General features: G+C 45.0%; 1 protein-coding gene across 1 annotated transcript in view; it reads right to left on the bottom strand.

Moving 5' to 3' along the window:
- Positions 1-23167, bottom strand: part of RIN3 (Ras and Rab interactor 3) — a 68006-nt gene that overhangs the window by 32649 nt on the left and 12190 nt on the right. The window contains exons 2-3 of the mRNA XM_032189475.1: positions 16339-16525; positions 12162-12276 (exon numbers count right to left, since the gene is read on the bottom strand). Of these exons, the coding sequence (XP_032045366.1) occupies positions 12162-12276; positions 16339-16525 (302 nt within the window). The remainder of the gene's footprint in view (positions 1-12161; positions 12277-16338; positions 16526-23167) is intronic.

Raw genomic sequence — 23167 nt, forward strand, 5'->3', positions numbered from 1 at the left:
TCAGCAGGCGCTGAGAGGGTACTTCAAGCTCTCAAGGGTACTTCAAGCACAGCTAACCCTGCCAGAAGAAAAGTGTCACAGCTCCTCAATGCTTTCCTTGCAAGTATCCATGTGAACAGCCCTGGCAGACCCATGGGCACTATCCATCGTGTCAGGGCTTAAGATCAGAGCACAATCTATCTGGCTAATGGCTGTTGAGATTCAAAGCTCTTGTTTTTCTTGTCAGATCCTCAGCCCGTGTTTCTTTTGCAGAACTCAAATAAACATCTTAAAGTGGAAATCCTATACCTGGTTTGCAATGTTCCCTCAGACAGAAGCTGGGAAAATCCAGGACTCCTTCCCTCTACCAGACGACAACATGAGATTACCTGGAGTTTCAGATGTAGCCTTGCAGGGTCTGTTTTCTTGCTCTCATACAGCAGGGACTGGGAGGAAAACGTGGCCTCTCTGAAATGCTGAGGACTGAGGTGGCTTCCAAAGACACCCAGGGGGTAGGGTGACACCTTTCATCGGAGTGCTCCCTGCTGTAAGCAGTTGAGCTTTGTGGGATCATTCCTGGAGAAGCCACATCTTCATGGGTAACTCAGCATCCACCTAGACGTTACAATGATGGTACAAGATTTACACTGCCCAGTGTGGTGATTCAGATTGCCAGGGCTTGGGGCTGAGAAGTCAAACTGAGTGCAGGTACTTGCTCTCAGATGGCAAATATCCTTGGTAAAACCTTTTGTGGTAAATGAAGCTTTCAGATATACAAAGGGCCTGTGTAACAAGAAAGGATGCTGCTACTTGTAATTCTGTGACTTTAGTTCCTAGCAGCGATTTCTAGGCTGTATAGATAATATTGAGAGTCAACCCTTCTGGGAAAAACACATCTTATGAAACATACACATTTTACCAAGCACCATTTTTTTTTCCTGTTAACTTTGGAGAAAAGAGCATTTCTCTGGCTCTGAGGTGCATCATGAAATACTGTAGGACTGAGGTTAATCATATAGAAAAAGGAAGTTTTCTAAAATTTTTAAGGGAAGTCATCTGGTACCCAGAACCACATTCTGTGTGAGAGACTTCCAGGAAGAGGATGAAAGACCACACTTCGCAAAGGTGAGTGAAGAAAGGGACTAGCCCACTCTGAAACGTCAGAGGCAGCAGGGCAGGCAATAGATGTACAAAGTGATACGTCTGCTTCCAAGAGCAGTGATCTTGCCTGATTGCAAGCCTGGCTGAAGATGGTCTTCTGATTAAACTCTTCAATAGGATAGATTGTATTCTCACTGACTTGGAGGATCCTACTCAAAGGTCAAAGTAAGAGGTCCTTACTGCTCTCATAGTACTTTGAGCACTTCTTATTTACTGCATTTGCAAGCCTAAATTCTTCTTTAACATCTTCATATAGCAAACTGTTCAAAGGCAAAAATATTTATCATTTGTTCTGGTTTGCTATTCAGATAGGGGCACTGGTATTGTGGGTTCAGATTTAGAGTTGCTCTTTTAAAACAGGTAAGCTAATTTTGAGGTAATCCTCAAGGTACTAAGCAGAGTCGGGTAAACCAATATTGTTCTAGAACAGCATGCGTATTCTCTAGCTCTGATTACACACAGATTTTGCATTATGCCCCTTGGGAGTGCAAAACAAGGCAAAAAAAAAGTGAGGATTAACAAGGCTAACAAGACTCTGAGAGCTTCTTTCCCTACAATCCTATTAGTTTAAAGGCTAAAAATGAAAATGTTTGCATGGAGAGAGGGGAGGGAACTTTTCAGGATGAGAGCTTTTTTTTTTTTTTTTTTTTTTTTTTTTTTTTTTTTTTTTAGACGACCGCTATAAGTAACCAGAATGTTTCCAAAACAACTTGCAAACCACACAGAAACCTGGCGGTGTTACATCTTGAAAAAGCAGCCCCACAAGTGTTTTATGTTTAAAATCAGCGGTGTGTCAAAGAGACATGGAACTCAGCTCAGGCAAGTGAGTCTTGGTGAGACTTTCTGCTTTCCTTGTGCACGTTTGCATTTAGAAGAGAAATGATGAACTTGCACAACAGGTTATAAAATGTGTCCTCATACCATGTTTTACAACATCCCCCAAAGCCTCGGTTATGGTTCTTACCAAACCAAGACTCTGGGCTCCTACTTCAGAGTGGTCTCCCGAGTGGGAACTCCTTGAAACCGAATTGATTTTCAGGGTTAATAGTGAGGGGGTTAACAGGGAGCTTGTCCTTGCCATGGGCAGGTTGACTAACCTTGAGAAAGACATCTAGGCTGTGGGTACAGGAGAAATCCAGCAGAAGGCAAGGACAAAACCGCACGCCCTGAGCTGGGGGACAGGCCTGGGGCCCAGTGATGCTGTGCTGTGGGGCGGACTCACTTTGACGTTAGTTTTTTTCATCCCGAGAAGCTGTGTAGGTGATGGTAGACTTTTCTTGTTATCAAGAAACGACACATAAACAGGGGAAATTAGCCCATGTTGCACACTGGGTGATGCAGGCAGATTGTTATCTGTGTCTGAGCGAGGCCAATCTGAAGATAAGTAGGGTAGCTCTACGTCTTCAGAGCTGTACTGCAGAAAACCATCGGCAGCAACAGGAACTGCTTGACAAGGTAGCACTCGGCAGTCTACTCTCCTTAACGGCAAGGCACCTACGTCGCTGAACAGGAGTAATTTCATTTACTATAGGGAAAATAGGACACTAGCCTGCATGCCCCAAGGCCTCCTTATATGCAATTAAACTGCTTAAAATCTGAAGCGTAAGGTGAACTATGTCTTCAGCCTTTCTAGCTACCACTGCTAAAAATACACAAACTTTTATTATTCATTGAACAACTAACCTTTGGAAAAAAAAAAAAAAAAAAAAAAGTCTCGGACAAGGTCTGCTGCTGAAATGTATGATTTCTTTAATTGGGATGGAATTAAGGGAATCAGGCATTTTTGGTGAGAGAAAAGAGGAGGGAGCTTTTCTCCCACGGGCTTTGATAAGTCTGTTATTATTTTTTCCACACACTTCTGCTTTTTTCCAGCTAGTCAGGTCCAGAGCTGACAATAATTTCTTACTTTGCCTCAGTCACACACTCCATCAAATAGCAATAAAGGGAAACATCCCTCTGAAGTAAGCTGGAAAAATTGGCTTCCCTCCCGCTATGGCAGCGGAGTTGCCTGTCAGGGTACACAGAAAGCCCAGGAAGAAGTCCGAGCAGTGCTGAGCAAGGCAGGGTTACAGCGCTGAGTGCTTGGCAGGCAAAGCACCTCTCTGTGGCCCTGTAAATACAGCACTGATCCCAGAGCTGGGCTTGCTTGGGGCCAGTGGTGGACACCTACAGCAATCTGTGCCCCAGCTTTCAGCCTATGAAACAGGTGTGATGTCCCTCATATTGGTGGGATTCCATCCCAATATCGATTCCTTCTTCCCTCTAGGTTTATTTCACATAGCCCAGCACATGGCAGCACCACTGGCTAATGAAGCATTGCCCCCTATGCTGCCCCACTCCTGCACCCCACGCCTGTGCTGCTCACTCCATGACGGCCATGGGGGAGAGCACCATGGGAGCAGAGGGGCACGAGGACACAGACACAATGTACCCAGCAAATGAGGGACAGTGACAGCGCTTCTTGTGATAGTGGTGTTGGCACAGTGTTACAGCCTGAACTCACCTGAAACCTGGCCCCTGCCTCTCCTGGGATCAGTGCCCCCACCTGTTTCCATCTGCTTGAGGTCGTGACTGCCGTACCCTAGCTACTAGTTACTGGGACTACAAATGTTTTTGCTTTCTTTCTCTCTATATATATACATATATACACTAAAATCACATTCTACAGTAAACCTGAATTTTGAGATGCTCAGTGACCTTTCTGGCTGGTAGACAAGTCTGCATGGTGGTTCGTGAAGTGGTTGCCATGGCAGTCCCCTCTTCGTCTGCTTGATCACCGAATAGCAGCATGGGGCATCAAAAATATAAATAACTTTATCTTTTCAGTCCATAATGTCAGGTTTAGCCTCTCATCTATTCGGAGGAAATCAGGGCTATAAATAGCCCTACCATGCTTTTCATGCCCACGTTTACAGTACGAAGAATTCTTCTTTCCGGTGTTGAAAGCTGCAGGGTTTCCATTCAAGGAAGCCGGCCACTTCGGCTGAAGTGACCCTTTGGAGAAGGACTAGTGGGAACAGAAATAACTGCATGTGCTTTCTGGCGGACCTTTCTGCCCATTCTTTGATGAGTCAGAGGTTGTCTCCAGAGGCTCTATTTGCAAAGAGGACAGGATGAACATTTACTTCTTAGATTTGCCTGCTCCAACTGAAAAGTCCCTTTAGCACCTGCACAAAACAGCCCAGACGCCTTTCAGTGCTATTAACGCCACATGATGGAGTCTGCCTCAGCCTGCAATATGCCAAGGGGCATTAAGCTTCATCTGTAGGGCATTCCTGGGCCTTTTCAAGCATGTTGAGATATGTCATGTGGGCTAACTCAACTGGAAATGCGCAATGATTGGGTAGGCAGAGCACATTCTCTCCTTTCCCCCATACACAAGGTATCTACCAAAGAAAGGAAGGCTATGCGTTGTGGCTGTCACAGGAGGTACACTAACCTAGGAAATATTTATTTATTCTTTTTCACACCCACCCCGCTCCACCACCCCCTGTAAATCTTCGTGCTATTTCTCCCAGCAAATGGGTCTTAGAGGGTGGGAACAGCTTTTGCTGCTCTTCCTTCTGAGGCGTGCCATCCGCCCTCAGCTCGCCTGTGGGCTGACTCAGCGTCACTGCTCGGTTCCCTCTCGTGGGACCATCAGGCTGGCAGGGATCCCAGGAGGCCTCTAGCCCAAGCCCAACTGCTCAAAGCAGGGTCAGCCAAGAGGTCAGACCAAGTTGCTCAAGACTTTGTCCAGCCATGTCTGGAAAACCTACAGCTCTACTTCCAGTGAAAATCTGAAGGTGCTACCCAAATAAATGGCTTCATCTTAGAAGTCATTGTCAGGAATATAAGCACATACTTCAGTTCATTGTATGTACCTAACAAGTGGAAGATCTGGAGATTCCGACCTCAGTCAGTAACAGAGATTTCCATCTTTTCCATCTTCATGTCAAATCATAAGGGATCAAAATTAAATGCAATTAAAATGAATTTTTAAAATGGGATTGTTTTCTTATAGGTTATTTTCCTATATACTCTGTTTTCTGAGTCTACAGAAAATTTTCTGGTTTCATCTTTTAGTTTTACTCTGCAGCTGTGAGGATTACAAGCTTGCTTTCTTTCTGAGGAAAAAAAAATAAAAAAAAACTAATTCTTCGTATCTTCACTCTGCTTCCTGATTCCAGCAGACAGGGTGTTAACAAAAAGACTTGCAAAACTGATGAGGCTGTTGCGAAAGCTGCCAACATTTCCACAGATATATTGATATCACAAAGATCATGCACACAACTTTCTATGCTCAAGAAGAAGCTAAACTGTGAGTAAGCTGCAGTGACTGAGACGTCCTCCTGTTTTTTCCCATGACCTCATCTGAGCAGTACTTTACTGGAGATTGTCTGAGAAGACACTGCTGACCGTCCTATGCCAGGTAAGCAATGAGGATTTGGGCCCTAAAGCTGCTAATCCAGCCTCAGCAACATGTATTAAAAGAAATGTTAACAAAATAAAATAGGGAAATCTGCCATAGCAGGCTATGTCTGGCCACAGTGGCCAGGGTGCCAATGAAGAGCAATAGGCAAGTCTATTACCAGCATCCAAAGGGGTCTGGCCCAACGAAGAGCATCTGCTGAGTTGTTGCTAGTCAGTTTGCCTCCTCCTCCATGCCTTGCCCAGCATCACCCAGTGAGTGCCCTCATGCACGTGGACCTGCCGACCCACACAGGGACACAGGAGGAGTTTGCATCCCTTGTGTCTAAGCTCTGCCGTTGTGCCAGGCATGCTCACTGGGCTTCCAGGAGCTTTGTTTAGAGCTAAGCCTGCAGAAATGTGCAAAGTCCATCCCCATGTTACTCTAATGACCCGTTGTAAACACACTGCTGCCTTATTACTATTGCTTAATTACCATCTGTTACCTATACAGGCCAGTCAGAACAACTGTATATGTATGCCCTTTTTATCCTGTGCAAATGGCTTGGTCTAATTATCAAAAAGTTACCCATCTGTGCTTGGCAAGGAGGAATGGAAATGTAGAAGTGGCTGAAGTAGCTTTGCAGTGATGGACAGAGCTGTCTGCTGAGGGTTAGGCTGGTTTTCATGGCATTAGGGACTGCACCTAACTGGGTCTATTAAGGCAAGAAAGTAGATTTTGAAAGCTTAGCCCTTAAATTTCCTCCTCCTTTTTTTTTTTTTTTTTTTTTTTTTCTGATTCAGTTCACACTTCCTAAAATCTTGTGTGCACAGGAACACCTTTGCTTGCCTGCATTGCTGTTTTGGCACCCCAGCAGGGCCTGCTGCCTCTAGACCTCGTGTGACTTGTCACTGTCTTGACAGGCAGGACTCAGCAGGTGGATGCACAAAGTGGTCAGCTTCTCAGGAACTTTCACATAAAACAGATTTCCTTTGATCAAAGCAGATACCTAACTCAGCAGGTAAACCAGTGCTGTATGTTTTACTTGACTCCTTTTATTCCAGTTTTCTAAATCTCAGCTGTTTGCCTCAAGCATTTTGCATTGGATCCAGCCTGCACTTCCTCAGCTGAATCTAAAATTAAGAAAGGCCAAATAAGGTGTTTTGCCACATCAGCACTTTTATGAGTGACAAACCGCTTCAGGCCATATCATTTGTTCCCTGCGTCACCTCCACCTCAGTGGGAACTTCCCCTGGGGGAAGAGAATGTTTTGAGGACAAGTCACTGGCTGCCAGCAAATGAGAAGGCTCTGAGAAAGGCAATGCCATGGACATGGACATGGACACTGCAGAGTACAAACCTGCTGATGCCCAAACAGCCCTGTGGAGATTCTAGGTTCCACTGCAGGGTTTTCCTGCAGGAGTGGGTGGGCGACTGTCCCTGTGAACAACCTTGCAGGATGGCGAAGCTGAGTCCAGCTGAGATCAGCGGGAAATACAGCAGCAGAGATAAAACCAGTTCAAAGTGATGAAACAGCTAAGCCATGACGGTGGGAAGGGAGAAATAAAGGAAAATAATGAGTCACTTGGAGTACAGTGTGATGACCAAGGGATAGATGAAGGTGGCACGGAAGCCACGCTGGGAACAGAAAGCTCACAAATGTAAGGGGAAATGTGCTCATACAGACTTCAAGGGAAAACAGTGTTTGTAGCTCAGGGTCACCACCGTGACAGGTCCAGCACCTGCCTCCTCTGTCTATCTGTAATGACTGAGCTCCCAGAGGGAGAGATGTTACTGCAAAGGATATTTTTAAGAGAAGATTCAACAAGGCATTTTCAGTACTCTGTGCCAATAGAGGTGAAGCCTGAAACATGAAGAATAGCTGTTTAATTTCATCCTTAAAAACCCAAGCTCCAATTTTGCATCTCTTCCACAGTTGGTTAGGCTTGAAGCTGTGCGTCAGGACTACAGGAGCAGACCTGGGAATCCAGGTCCCCTGGGAAGGGTTAATTCTTGCTAATTTATGCTTAAAATAATTTGAATTCATTATATTTGGGTATCTGAGAGTCCAGCATCCCTCTCTGTGAAGCACCACACTGGGAATTCAGAGCAGGTTTCAGAAGGAAATAGCTTGGAGGAACCCACATGGGGTCAGTCTGTGTGGCTCCTCTCTGCATGTAGCTTCACACCTCTGAAAAGAATTTCTTCAGCAGAGAAGGACTCTGATTTTCACACTGTGTCACCTCCCTTTATTGTCTAGCATTCACTATGCAGTAATGACTTGGCAAATTAATTCCGTAATTATTTCTATAAAACACGATAATAATAAGCTCTCCCCTATTCTTTGCAACTGCAGATACTTCTTCTATTTACCTTCATTTTACATATCTGGAAAGGAATCACATCCTCTTTTTTCAGTACAGAAGAGCTGAGAAAACAAATACTACATGTTATACACTAAAGCATATAGGCAGGGCTCCTGAGAAGTATAATGTCAACTCACATCTAATTCATTTCTTTTTAATACTGCTGCAATGTCGCTGACACGTGGCATGATTTCTGGCCAGATACATGTAAAGGGAAGGAGAATCAAGACCTGAGGTTATGACCTGTTAGCTGACAAGGGAATTTGAAAAAACGAAATTATAGTTGAAGGTAAGAATCTAAGGAAATGGTGCTCAGGTCTTGAGGTGCGTGAGGCTAAGGCTCTGTTTTGGTGTGAAGTGGCTGAAAGCACCCAAAGTGGTTGAGATTTTAGCAGAGCTTGAGAGCTATCTCCCAAAGTTGTATCTTTAAATGGAAGAAATATTGTAGCATGCCTTCTTTCTGGAAGATTTCCACTGTGCTATGGTGTATCTGAGCGAGAAGTAAGGGATCCTTCAGGACAAGAAGCAAAACCACAGAGATCCAAGACTTTGAATGTTGTTGGGTTTCTCAGTCTTCTGAAGAACCACATGGCATCTATCTATCACTATCACACCTGCTGCTGGACCAGGCTTTGGCCTCCCTGTCACTGAAGGAAGGACAACCAAAGATGAAGAAGGAAATTTTTAAAATCCACTCTCTTTATTCTCCTGTTTTATAATTTTGAGAGCTACTTCATAAAGCAGGTGAAAACTCCCTAGGAAAAAATGGAAAGACTGATTTCTTGACCTTCCTACCTAGTGGGCTCTTTGGGGATTTCCATAAAAAATAAATAAATCACAATTAAATTCGGGTTTCCCCTCAAAAAAAATATACTTCCCTAAATATTTCATCCAATATCAACAAGGCAGATCTGATATGGGGAAAGAGCAAAACAATGAAGCACCATTATTTGGCTAGGAAACTTCCCTTTTTGTGCTTCAGTGAATGGCCATCTATATATGGACCCTGGAGGCTGGGTTGCAATCTCTGTATCATCGTTACTATACTGGGGAAAGCCTCTTCAGATATCAGGGTTGCAACCTCTGTAGCATCATTACAATTCTGGGGAAAACCTCTTCAGATATCATCTGGAATGTAGGATGGCAGGAAAGTAGAATTTTACAAAAAGCTGAGGAGTAAAACTTGCCGTTTAAAGCTGCATATACTGAAAATGAGGGACAGGTATCACTGCAGAGGTGGCACAGGACCATCATATCACTGTGTGTATCCCTCTAAGGACAGAGCGTGCTCCTTTGTGTCACCTCTGATGCTGAGGTTGCGCTGAGTACTCATAAGGAGGACAAGAAGCAGCTGGCAAGGTGCTCTAAAATAGCAAGCTGAGGTAGGTTGCAACTTGAATTTTAACTGGAAGGGAGAATCTTCATAAAGTCTGAGTTATGTATGTCAAGGCAAATTCAGCTTTCACTTTACAACTGACTGTGTCCTGCTGAGAACAATCAAATCTGTGGAGTCAAATGGGCCGCACTGACATAACAGGGAGAAGAACCTGTTCCCACCTCTTTATCCCCTCTATGAGGAGTCAGCTGTCAAAATGGGGTAAGTAGCTCTCCATGGGGTAGATTACACAGCTCTTTGCTTATGCGTCAAGTCAGAGAGAAAATATTAGGAGCCAGGCAGCAGAAATGAAGCCACTTGTCCCCAACACAGCTGGGAAAGGGGATTCTTGAATGGCAGGGGAATTACAACTACTCCCTTTGAACACTGGGAGAGCACCAGCTCTGCTGCACTTCATACAGACTCAAAGAGTAGTTAGCTATTAGGAGGGTTTATCTTCCTCCTTGTGATGTTCAGTGGGAGGCTGAAGCCTCCTTTGAGGAAGCATGGAAGAACTAAAGAGTCCTTAATTTTCTGAAGCTGAAGACTTAGATGCCTGGAAAATCTCTGCCAGTCTACAGTGGTATACAGCTATACAGCTGGTGTATTTTACACACTATTAGGAATTGTAGCACTTTGTTTGCCATAAACATGCATTACAAAGCAAGATAACATCTTTGGTCTGCAGTTACTCACTGCGCACACTCAGAGCTCTCCTACCCTTACGCAGTGTTATGTAGCAACACGGAAGATTAAAGTGCACTTTATTAAGCTAAGGCCATCCAAACATAGCAGTGTCTTTAGCAGGGAAGCTCAGATTCTAGTTGTAACTCTTTTAAAGCATTCTGAAAACATACAATTTCATTTTCTAAGAAACTTTAGAAAGGGCTTGGAGTTGCGCAGAAACCATAAATAAAAGCTAATGTGTTAGGTTACTCTGAGACACCACAGATGTAAATCTCCCCTTGTACCAAATATAGTCCTTTGGCTTTACAAATAAGAATCCATTCTGTTTCCTCTAAACTCAAAAGCCAAACTACTTACACTAAATGAGAAAGGAAGCAAAAGCATGATCATTTGCTTGCCCAGTGCATTCCTGTCAAAATGGTGCAGTATGGAGAAATGATGCTTTCTACAGTTCAACAGTGACTGAACTCAAGCTAAAAATAATGTGAATATCCTCCACAGGAATGCACCAGCCTCATGGCTGCAGCAATTGCTGCATATGTAGTGACAGCTCTCCTGCTCTTAGAATGAGAGCTAATTTTTAATTACGCTGTTCCATGTACTTTGCAACTTGTATGAAAGCAGTGGAAACTGATTTTAGTCTTGTTCCTATCGGAGAGCTGTGTCTTTGAACACGTCCTTCATGTTAAGTTAGTGATAAGTTAGAAGTAGTAAGCAAATAAGTTCCAAAACCACGACATAAAAGTCTTTCTAACTAGACTAACTCACAGTGAAATTTTTATACTACATTTCATTTTGCTTGTCCTCAAAGAAATCAAATTTTATGGCATAGGATACAAGTGAGGCAGTAACACTTCTATAAATGACATTTTTAGGATGGCAAGATTCAAATTTTCAACTTTTATCCCCAAAGAAAAAGTAATTCTCCGCAATGTAAAACCTAAGCCCTAGCTCAACTTCAAATAAGTGTATATAAAAAAAAAAGTTTCCACATCCTGCAGCTAACCGTTGCCCCTGCATTCTTAATCTGGGCACCTGAAGTTGTGGCAAAAGCTTTGCTCCTCCTGCCCTTGTTCAGGAGCACTGATGCATGTGCTGTCTCCCCAAGTGCATGCTCCGAGGTGCACACAGATGAGGGAGAAAGCTTCCAGGAGGCAGGCAGCTGTGCTCTGTGCAGGAGCAACACTGGCAGCCCCTGGCCTCTGCTTGATATTAGAGCAGTTCAGGAGATTCAGCTGTCCCTCTGGCTTTAACACCTGTTTGTGATGCAGGGGCATCACAAGTAAAGAAATGTACATGGGAAGGAAAAAAACAATTTGAGCAAGTAGCAACGGGGAACAAATAAACCACAGCACTGACCAGCGGAAGTGCCGGTGTTTTAGAAGAGAGTAAAACGTACACCCCAGGGGGATGGCTTAGGAGCAGAGTGGCGGACAATTTGGTTGTTTTCATATAAATGATCCATATGAAGACATTTTGATGAACTCTTCCAAGTGCATGTTTGTATGACTACCCTAAAATTCCCATGTTTGCAAATATTACTTGGAAAGTGGAAATCACATGCATTGCACATCCATTTATACCAAGGGCTGCAGCAGATGTGCCTGACTGTGAACTAGGTTCATTCTCGCTTCCTTGCAGCAGGCTTGGCTGTCTGGGAGCAGCACTGATACCACCAGGCCCAAGATCCAGCTGCGTCCCAGAGACAGAGAGGCACTGAGAACTGTCAAACAATTTAGGAGTAAACAGCTGTTCAGTAGAACCATATAAGATGTGTGCAAAGGGAATGTAATAAATGTCAGACAACTCACAGTCAACAATTCAGTGGCAGAAATAGAGACAGAGTTGCTGAGTTAACAAGGGTTAGTCTGTGAGGGCCTTGCACTTTGCCCAGGACTTCCAGCTGGTGAAAAGCAGCTCCTTTCATTTGATCAAAGCACTGGCCTGCTCATCTGGGGGTGCTTTACTTTTCTGTTGCGTGTCAGTAAATGATAAGAAAAGGTGCAGAACCGCAGAGGAGCTGAGGTAAAGCAGCTGCAGGAAATATTAACTGAACAACACCATAGCATCAAAATCTGTTGCCCCTCACAAGAGGAACCTGAGTGTTGCAAGTGAGATTACATAAATGCTGGTAATCACATGGTAATCACAAGAGGATTCTGTACAATACCAGAACGAGAGAAAAAAAATGTAAAGAGCTTACTTGATTTTTCTTCTTTAATGGTGTACTCCAGCACATCAGGAACCTCATTCTGGACGGGCAGGCGGACTGCAAGGACCATGTTGTTCACATTACCCTCTTTCCTAACCAAGAACATCTGAAAAAGGAGAAAAGGAATCAAGAGCTTAGCTATGTTACATGAGTTTCTGAAGTTTAATTTAGGTCATTGACAATGAAGTCCCTTATCAGTTCAATCTGCCTTTAAATGTTCTTAATTTAGCTTCATTCCACTGGTCAAACTTTACATGACAAAAATAATGACTAAAGGGACATTTTATTCAGGTGAAATTCAGCCCTGCCAAGGAACCAGCAAGATTTCTATGCATCACTGATGTCCCACTTAAGCCCCTTGTTTCACTAAAGGAACAGTAGAAAGGAGCACTCCCAATTTGCCAAGTGATGTTTCTCACATAAGTGCCCTAATTCATGGAGAACTCACCCTGAATGTCTCAGTCGATGTCTAAAGCAAGAAAATCACTTGTACATTGAGAAGGAAAGGATTCAAGTGTCCATACATAGAACATAAGGCATTTGTCCCATTTCATAAAGTTCCTGCCAGCCCCATCCCCACAGGTTGCCTAGGTGCCTCTGGATGGGAGCACCTCAACAGGACCAGTGAAATATATTAAAAAAAAAAAAAAAAAAAGGAAAAAAAAAGAAAAAGAAATGAAGGAGCAGCTGAGGGAGCTGGGATTGTTCAGCCTGGAGAAGAGGAGGCTCAGGGGCAACCTTATTGCACTCCACAGGTACCTTAAAGGAGGCTGTAGCGAGGTGGTTGTTGGTCTGTTCTCCCACGTGCCTGGTGATAGGACGAGGGGGAACGGGCTAAAGTTGCGCCAGGGGAGTTTTAGGTTGGATGTTAGGAAGAACTTCTTTGCTGAAGGGGTTGTTAGGCATTGGAACGGGCTGCCCAGGGAAGTTGTGGAGTCACCATTCCTGGAGGTATTTAAAAGATGTTTAGATGTTGAACTTAGTGATATGGTTTAGTGGAGCACTTGTTGGTGTTAGGTCAGAGGTTGGACTAGATGACCTTGGAGGTCTCTTCCAACCTAGATGATTCTGAGGAAGGAGGGGAGAGGAGAGGAGAGGAGAGGAGAGGAGAGGAGAGGAGAGGAGAGGAGAGGAGAGGAGAGGAGAGGAGAGGAGAGGAGAGGAGAGGAGAGGAGAGGAGAGGAGAGGAGAGGAGAGGAGAGGAGAGGAGAGGAGAGGAGAGGAGAGGAGAGGAGAGGAGAGGAGAGGAGAGGAGAGGAGAGGAGAGGAGAGGAGAGGAGAGGAGAGGAGAGGAGAGGAGAGGAGAGGAGGAAGGAAGGAAGGAAAGAAGGAAGGAAGGAAGGGAGGGAGGGAGGGAGGGAGGGAGGGAGGGAGGAAGGAAGGAAGGAAGGAAGGAAGGAAGGAAGGAAGGAAGGAAGGAAGGAAGGAAGGAAGGAAGGAAGGAAGGAGAAGAGAAGGAAAAGGAAAAGGAAAAAGGAAAAAGGAAAAAGGAAAAAGGAAAAGGAGAAAGGAAAAGGAAAAGGAGAAAGAAAAATAAGAGTCTCTTGTTCTTTGCATTGTGTGAGCTCCCAACCATGTTTCTAATTAGAGCTCATTGTCAAGTATATTTTTAGCTTGTACCTTGAAGCTGGAGATACAAAGACAAAGTAATCTGCACTCTTATCTGTTCTTTGATAGCAGGAGAGAGTCAAAGTATTTTCATAAAAATGGAATTAAAAAAACGGCTAATTCTAGAGTCTGGATATTAATATTAGAAAGAAGTGTGAGTTGATAAAATGATTAATCAATTACAGTGTAGTGAAAATCTAACAAGAAGCCATTAATTCCTTGAGAGAGGAATTTAAAAGGAGCTTTTCTCGAAGCCAGGACTTTTCTCTGCTTGACTTGCAATCTTAAGGTCATCTCAAGGCACTTTAAAGCAACCATGCTAAACACACGGCCTTGCAGCAGGTTTGCAACCTCACACAATGAGGTCTTGGCTTCTGCCATGCAAAAGAAATCCCATAGGCTCAGGTCCACTGACAGTGCAGAAAAATCCAAGTAAATGCATGGCTCAAGGTTCATGATGGAAACATGGTTATTTGTAATGCAGTGCAGCACCCACCTTCCACATAAGAGAGTATCTGCAAGTACGAGCCTTAGAGGCTCTCCATTCCTCAGGTCTTACAACCTGTGTGACAGAATGGTCCATCCAACCCACCTCGAGAGGCTGCTGCTGCTGCTACCTTGGGTCTTAGACAGCACTATCTCACATCGCAGTGGTCAAGTGTTTCATTTGAAATTAAAACAAGGAGAGAAGTGAAACCTAGAAATGAATCACTTCTGTTTTCTGATCAGCGCGCCTAGTTGCCATGGCTCCAAAGGCTAAAATTGGACCACAGATGCTCAGATGAGAGGGAGGTGGGATTTCTGAGCTGTACCCAGCCCTGCTGCCCGGGGTCAGTACCGGCATGCCAACCAGTCTCTTCCATTTTCATTGGCGGTGGGAAAGGCCTTGGCTCTGTTCTGGGAGGTGGGCGGCAGAGCCCACACAGCTCCCACGGCATCAGCAGGCGCTGCCCACTGCTGGTCCCTGCCGTGGGACACCTCTGACCTGCCAGCTCGGTTCCTCCCTGCACAGAGCCGTGCCGGAGGAAGGTGTGAGGAGGAGGAACCGGGACAAGATTCAGCACCAAAGCTGCTCAGAGGTGGGGAACAGCCCTGCCTGCAGGGAGTGGCTCCTAGCCTGGGAGGTCAGGGCCGTATGTACATGGCTCTGTCAGAGTCACTCAGGTCTCCCTCTTCAGAGGGTGCAGAAGGAAAAAGATTTCTAGAGTATATTTGCCTGGCTGATTTGATAAGTCTGGCTTAGGGTGAGGTGCAGGGCCCTGCACTGCTGTGGGGTCTCTCTGCCCATCAGCTCCTGCAGCGTCCCGCTGCCTTGCTCAGGAGCAGGCGCTGCACTGCAAGCAGCCCATGTTGGTCAGGCAATCCCACCACTGGGGTCATTCAGCAGTGCCAGCTGTAAGCCCTGTGACAGATTTTACCCTGACCCAGCCACGGGGCAGACCCACACCTCCTCAGATCAGCAGTGAGTTCCTGCTGTGCTCTGCCATCAGCTCGGTCCATTTGAAACCCGCCGTACCAAGATGCCATGAATGGGGAGCTCCCTCTGCTGCAGAGCTGGTTTTCTGAAGCAAGCTCTGAGCTTTTCAGAAGTTTGCTATTTCCAAATGTTTAGCTTATGGGCACCAAATATTAGTTACTGCAATAGAAACTACTCCCAGCTACTTCCAGAATTTCAGAGCCTTTTCTTCAGGGATTTTTTTTTATTGCTCCAAATTTGAATAGTCAACATACAAACTCTTCCATTGCAATTCCTCAGCCTAGCCTAAGACCTAAGGAAAGTCCCTCTGCTCTGCTCATTTGCTGATGCACTCATCCACTACGCCCCATGAAGACCTCCTATAATCCTGATGGATTCAAACTCGAGCCAAGGAGGCTCTTCATGCTCCTTCTCTCCAGTTCTCTGAGTTCAGGCTACATCTGAGCAACCATAGTGCTCGTGTACTCCCTCCAGAGTTAATCCTTGTGCCTAGCAGAGGGCCAGAGGTTAATAAAGAAAAACAAAACACAACTTCTTTGTACCCATTCTGCACCTGGCCAATGTCTCTGAAAATCTCCAGATCTTGGAGAATTGTATGGCCTTCCTCAATCCAGATATAGCCTTGACTGGAAAAATTTCTCTCTTGCAAAGTAAGGCTGTTTCATTTATGTTTGTTTGTTTATTATTTTTATACTATTCATTTAAAAATTCTCTTGCTTGAAATAAAATGTAAACACAGCTGTAGGAAAAATATTGCAGGAGGCTGGATGAGAGGGTGTCTGCAGAGAAGCATGAGCCCAGGAAAAGCCAGGCACAGGTGCCTGGTTTTGGGGTGAATAAGATGGCATCCCCATGAAACCACATGCTAAGTAAATAAAAGCAGACAAAATTTCTTGCTCCCCAAAGCCATTAAGTTTGTCTTGTGCCACTGTGTGTGGCTAAAGCATCAAGTGGCAGTGGAAATAGTGCACGTTGCTAAATATTTTTGCTTCCACATGAAAAGAAACACTGCTTGCTCCCCTAAACAGCTCTACCAGGGACAGGAAATGTGGTTGTCTGAACCAAAAACCACTTTGGACTTACCCCTGCTGCTTCTTTGCCAAGTATCGCCCCAGCCCTTTCCTGGTTCATGTTCAGCTGAAGCCAGACAGGACAGGTCTTGATGAGTTTATCAAGGATGCTGATTCCTGGAAGCGAGAGGCAGTTTCGCAGGGCAGTGGCCCGACAGAGAAGTGTCTCTTTCCCGTCTTCACTGGTATCACTGCTGGGGCTGAAACACAGCAAGGGAGTCCCTTGTAAAAGCAGAACAGCAGGTGGAAATCTCCGGGGGAGTGAGGACTTCAAACACACGCATGCAGACATGCACACACAGTGCACTTATGCACGAGGGGTATCAGACTAAAGATACCGTGCTACGACAGAGGCAGACTGGGCACACAGGCCCCGACAGACAGGTCCCAAGGAACATTGCCTCACACTAATAATACACGCCTGGCTTTCAGACCACAAACTTGCAAGGTGTTTTTTGCTGCCGGCTGTTGGTTTTGTCTCCTCTGCCTACCTTGCCTGAGCAAGGGTACCAGTGCTCAGGCAAGGCAGATCAGCAGGAGCTGTGAAGAGGCACCGTGTGGTGCCTCAACCCGCTCTCGGAGCCCCTCAGGGGCAGTCTGCCAGCAGTAGCCAGAGGCACCTCAGCTGCTCTCCCTTTTTGGCAGCCCCGCTGTGCAGCCAGTGAGGCTGCCCTTCGGCAGCCTGCAGAAAGGCAGACCAAGACATCTTGCTGACTAAAAATAGCAGCAAGAGCTTCGCGGCTGCACCACGGGCCTGTGCTGCAGGCGGCGGCTGGTGGTTGCAGCGATGGACGCGTCCCTGCCCCTGTGCCCCGCGGGGCCTGCGGCTGCCTTTGGGAAGTCCTCCACCTGTGCTGCCAGTTGCAGGGCACAGGGCTCAGAGGAGAGGGTGTGAGGATGCACTCTGCAGAAATTTGTCCCCTACAGAAGAGGTATCGGAGTAATTCCAGGCCCAGCCCTGCAGACAGCGCTCGGTTGATCAGTGCGACCCAGCAAGTCCTGCAGGACAAGACACAGAGGGTACAAACACAGTGAACTCTTTGGAAGGTTTGTTTGTTCCAAGTAAATAAAAACAGATGTTGCATGATGAGAGGGGCCATCCTGAGGTACCACATTAGTAACACCCAGTCAGACCTTATTCTCAGCTATGGACAAGATACAAGAATATTGAAATTGTGCTGTTGGGAATCCTAAAGATCTGGGGCATGCTCTGCTTTAGATCTGTGTCCTGATCAGAGAGACAAAGAGCTAATTCTGTTCATTTTTAGTCCCCACAGTCTAACAGCAGAATGGTATCAAATGCTGGTTTCTAGCCGCAGCACTGATTCAACAAGGCATTTATACGGGTGCTTAACACTGCAGCCAGTGGGACTGCTGACAGTTCTGGTCTTAAGAGCTCTACTGAACAAGGCTATAGATGCATGGATACGTGCTCATCACTCATCTGATTAATTGGTTTTAACAGTAGAGAAAATGTAGAAGAACATGCACAAAGTTCTTCTGTCTCAGTTTTGCTGCTTAGATGTCAGAGTTGGAAAAAGCAGGACTCTTGCTTTTGATTTACTGTTATTTCAAGTCTTTTAATTTTCCTTTTTTTTTTTTTTTCATTGATTTAAAAATGACAATGGTGATTCTAAAAAAAAAAAAAAAAGATATGGATCTTAAAGTAGTGTATTTCAAACAAGGTCAGACTTAAACTACTAAAAGAGAGTCCCTTCAAAGGCCTAATCTAACACAGCATGCTTAGTCCAAAATTTAGTTTTTATAAAAATAGCCTTTGAAATCCCAAAACCCAGTGAGATTTTATTTTTAGTTTTTTTTTTTTTTTTTCTTTTACAACCCTATGGAGACAGCTTCCTTAGAAAACGTATGATCCTCTGCAATCCCTATTGCTGATTCAGAATATTAGCCCACAGATTCATGATTTTAATCAATATATTTTCAATGTTATGGCAATGGCAAAAAGAATGAGAGAAATATGCTTAAAAAAGGAAATAGAAATAACTTTCTTGTCACTTGTGCTAAACACCCAGCTTGTCACATAGGTGAGGAAATTTCTTTTTGATACAATAACTTATGATTTTAATCAGCATCATCTCAGCAAACACAGAGTTAAACAGTGGAGGGCAGCTTTTGGAAGTTAACCCCCTGTCACCTCTTGGTTTCTTTCTTTAAAGCAGAAACTAAAAGAAACACCCAGTAACCATGCAAAAAGAAAGTGTGTGCTAGATGGGAACAGTCATATTTGGTAATGGGAAAGAAGTAATGAGCTGAAGGAAAAGGCAGGTGAGTTATAGTGAAATACTCCATAACACTGTTAGCAAAAGCTACTCCAGATATTAGTCACGCAAATGTGTATCTGTTCTTGCCAAGGATGTATGAAACCGAGGACAAAAGGTGGCCAGTGCTGATAATGCCTTCCTGTGTCACCAGGTGACGTGCATTGCACTAGCTCCAGTGATGCTGAACTTCATTACCCATTAATAATGTAACGGGAAAAGAAAAGGGTCAGCAAAGCACCAATACGCATGAATTCCATCACCTGGAAGGAACTGAGGGTATCAGCAAAGGCAAGGAAATGATGCAGAGTGTCTTGGACCCAGAGATGAGCTCAGGCCTTGCGTTCCCCAGGGAGGAGCTCAGCCTTGATGTGGGCAGAGGCACCCAGCCCTCTGCTCCCTCCGGCAGGCACAGCGCCTGCACAGAGCCCTGCTCACAGCAGCAATGCGGGCTTGGCACCAGGAACAACTGGCTGGTGAGGAAAAATAACAGAACTGCACTTGCAAAGCATGTGGATGCGTGTCGGGCTCATAATCCAGGCTTTAGAGAACAGATGAAAACCAGAAAATCATTCCAGATTTAGACATGCAAAATAAAAATTGAACAGTCAGAAAAGATTTGTTTTAATGGAAACATCTTGTGATTTAAGTGTGAGGGGATTTTCAGTGCAGATAATTAAAGGCAGTGGATGAGGCTTTTTGGCAGGAGAGGAACCCAGCCTTTTGGGGACCCTCAGGGATGGGAGCCCTGGTGTGGGGTATCCTTCCCACAAAAGCCAGCCCAACCAAGAAGAAGGAAGCAGGCTGTAATTCCTGTACACAGGCAGGAAAGGACAGCCCAGCAAAAGGGGAGGCTGTGATAAGAGGGAGAAGAGAGGAGTCATTGAGGAGGTCGTATTAAAACAGGGGAATGTTAGGCTAGACGCTTCCTGACAGTGAGCTATAACAGATGATAGATAAGTTCCAAAGAGAAGGGGGAGAGAGCTGCATTGCCCAAATCTCTTAAAACACCATATTTAAAGCACTAGCAAACACTTTATTGAGCCAAATCCAGTGCTGGCTATGAAATGGGAGTGAATGACCTGACAGACCTCTTCCAGCTGTAATGCTGTGACCCATGACACACCAGTTGACGCAGTTATGGCACCAGTGCCTGACTTCTTTCCTGGGTGCAGCTGTCACAAAGAGCCAGATGCCAGGCTGTGGGACTGCTTAATCCCCCAATTTAATCCGGCTCCCTGGTAGCTCTGGTAGCTGCAGAGAGAGGAGGGAGCACAGGCAGCTCCCGGGTTCTTGCTGTGCTGCCAATTGAAGGGATTTGCGGGGCCGTGGCAGTGAGCAGACGGCCTTTGCTATTTCGCTCACTCAGAGTTCACAGTTGGATGATTTTGAAGCTCACAGTTTTCAGAAACAACATGCTGTTTGACTAACTCTTTCCCCCTTCTCCCACCGTCCTTCAAAACCCTTTGACTGGTACAGGCAGGTGCTCATTTTTGTTAGGTGTGATGTGAAGCTGCAAAGCTGGCCTTAGAGCTGCCAGCTCTACATTTTTTATTGAGTTCTCCCTGCAAAGTACTTCCAAATTGCTCTGCTAAATTGAACTCAGTTGGGATGCAGGGGACTATGTGTTGCATATTGATTGGCAACACAGATTAATTAATTGCACAGTGATTACACGCATACACCTGCCCCAGTTTGGCAGAAGTTATCAGGTTGCTTGGTTGAGATTAATAATAATGACAATGGTGATTTGGATTACTGCACAGTGACTGTGCACCGACAAAATGCTTCCTCTGCTTCAGAAACTGGGCCACACTTGCCAGCTGAATATTCCCAGAAATCATCAGAACTGCAAGGAGATTCAAGCCACTAAATTTCATGCAGGCCTGGGTATACCCTTGCAAGGGATTTCAGAAATGTTTCTGTGGACTTGCTGATGCTAAGGGCTTCTGGGTTGTACCGTATAAACTCTGAACAGCCCAGAGGGAGCTGAGATGCACAGAAGTTGTGTGCAATAGCAGTGGTGACTGACAGATGAGTTAGGTCAGAGTTTCCGTCCATGCCAGCCCCCACCAGCCTGTGCAGTCCTGTATATTTGCAGCTTCTCCCTGCCACCAGAACAGGTCTGAGAAGATGTACCAGGTGTTATTAAATCTGAACCTTAAATCAGAAACTAAATGCTCTGCAGTGCACTGATTACTAATGACCGAGGTCCTTTCCTTGTTTAAATTAATCAGGTATAAGAATTAGCAACTAGTCTTTTATTATTACTTATTATTACTATTGCTTCTGCTTCTTCCTTTGAATATTAGAAGGCTTTAAGAGAGAAAGAGAGCAGTAGTTTGCTGTGCTGTCCTCAAGGAAAGAGAATATCTGAATTCACTACATATGATACACTAGAATATCTGTATTCACGGCAGAGCAGGCACCACAGCTGCTAAAATGTCTGCCAGTGGGCTTGTTACTGGGGGAGCTGAAGAAGGACAAGAGATCTTAACTCCATGTACCAGGTAAAGAGCAATTTTTTGCACCAAAGCCTCCTGGTACCTGAAGGGATACTATTCGGAACAAGCCAGTTTGTGTCTGAAGCTCACCTGTGTGGAAACCCTTCAAGTACAGCAATACGGTTTACAAAGCTCAAAGGAGCTGAAGAGAGAGGAAAAGGTAGAATCTCCTGACGCTGGCACACCAGTCCTGGTGGAAGTAGCTGGACAATGCTGGTTATTCCTGAGGCTGAAAGAGAGAGCTGCGAGCAAGGAGCTTCATGGAAGGCATCAGATGACAGTGCTGAGATCGCACAATTAAAAAGACTGACAGAAAACTCACAACCCTGTTCTACATGTATACCGTGTGTCACAACCAGCCCAGTTGGACTCAGTCTGCCACTGGTGATAGAGGCAGCTCATTGAATCTATTTTTTCCCAGTCACTTTCATGCTGGAAAGGGTATGAAGTTCTGAACTAGCCCACTGAAGAAGGAATAATCAGAGTTAGAAGAGTAGCAGCAAAAAAGTGCAACAAGGTTTCCTTAGCTAGACCCATTCCACATACTTAACTACCCATGCTTTTTGTGGTGTAATATCACTTCCAATTAGATTGACTCATTAAAAATCTTTGTTTCAACACTTGTGAATTCATGTGCTGTTCTTTCAGCTTACTGGAAGTTAAGCAGCGCCACAGCTAAAGGGCCTCAAGACGTATTTTGCTTCCATCTTAGATGTGGTCATTTCTCAATGTCTTCTCTTCATTTTCACAAGTCAGTCCATATTTGCTCCTTTGATCAGTTCAGAACAAACTAATCCAAAATGGAGGAGAGGGATTCATTTAATTTATGGATCTGTGTTAGGTGACCTTGCTTAAGTTTTGTTTTATCTCCCAAAAGCTGATGGAATGGAGTCTGGTACCCCAGACACCTACTGAGAGAGCTCCATCACCTGTAAACTTTTTGAGCCATTTAATCATGAAGCAGAGTATTAAGAAAATGGGAGGGCAGAAAAGTGACTCATGGAAAAACCCATAGCAAAAGAACTAACATTATCCATCAAAAGTTGATGCTGCCACATAGTAAATTTGGACTTTACTGAAAGTTGTTTTGTTTTTTTAATAGAGTCAAGAGACCAGATAGAAATTAAACCAACAAACAGAAAGCAAACAAACAAACAAACAAAAACAATGAAAAAAAAACAAAAAACAGTGAGAGAAGAAAGTTTTTGAGGTCTTCAGAGATCACACCTAGCTGATTGGCGCCCTTCAGTTAGAAATATAAAACAAGTTTCTGGGTGGGCAGGCAAATGTCAGAGAAAAGATGTAGGTAGTTAAGCAAGGAGGTTCCTGCATTGCAAAGTTCTGAGATGTATGGAAAAACTGGATAATGGAAGTGGCAATGACAGGCTCAGTGTGTCCCACGAAGCAGGTTTGGCTGTTCAGTAGCCCTTCATACCTTGCAGGAGGCTTGTGCTACTGGTCTGGCTCGGTGATGTATGTGTGGCTCAGGAAGTAGTGCTTCTCAAACTGTGGTCTGCGGACAACCTGTGGTTGGCAGAGCACTTCCTCTTGCTCACTGCTCTCCTTGTTTCCACTCTAGCTTTTATGTCCACCCTCCATCCGTTTGGTCTTTGATCTACAGTTGATGTCCTGCATTTCCCAGCCTGTAAATCACCATGATTAATAGCCAAGGAAGCAGCTGTTCCAGCTGCCAAAAGGTGAGCAGTAAGGCAAACCAATGGTCCCTTAAATACTGTCCGTTCCTCCAGTATCCCCTGCACCTCATAGCTCACCAAACATCTCTGTTGATCACTTCACTTTCTGATACAGACACCCTCAGCTTCAGCAGTGAAGGTTTGCACCCTGCAATTAAAGGCTCATTTTGGTGAGCTTTTTGTTACCCACCAGGGATTTCCAAAATGCCCCCCTCTGTGAACACTACCAGGGGGTTGTACACACAGACTGCAGGTATCCACCTCTCCCCAGCTGGACCCCACCTGTATATGTTCATAGCTGTTGGCCAAGTCATCACCCTGTCTGAGAGCTCATCTGCTGTTAAATCACCAGGCACTCACCATCC

The sequence above is a fragment of the Aythya fuligula genome, chromosome 5 (assembly GCF_009819795.1).
Source record: "Aythya fuligula isolate bAytFul2 chromosome 5, bAytFul2.pri, whole genome shotgun sequence".
Lineage (NCBI taxonomy): Eukaryota > Metazoa > Chordata > Aves > Anseriformes > Anatidae > Aythya > Aythya fuligula.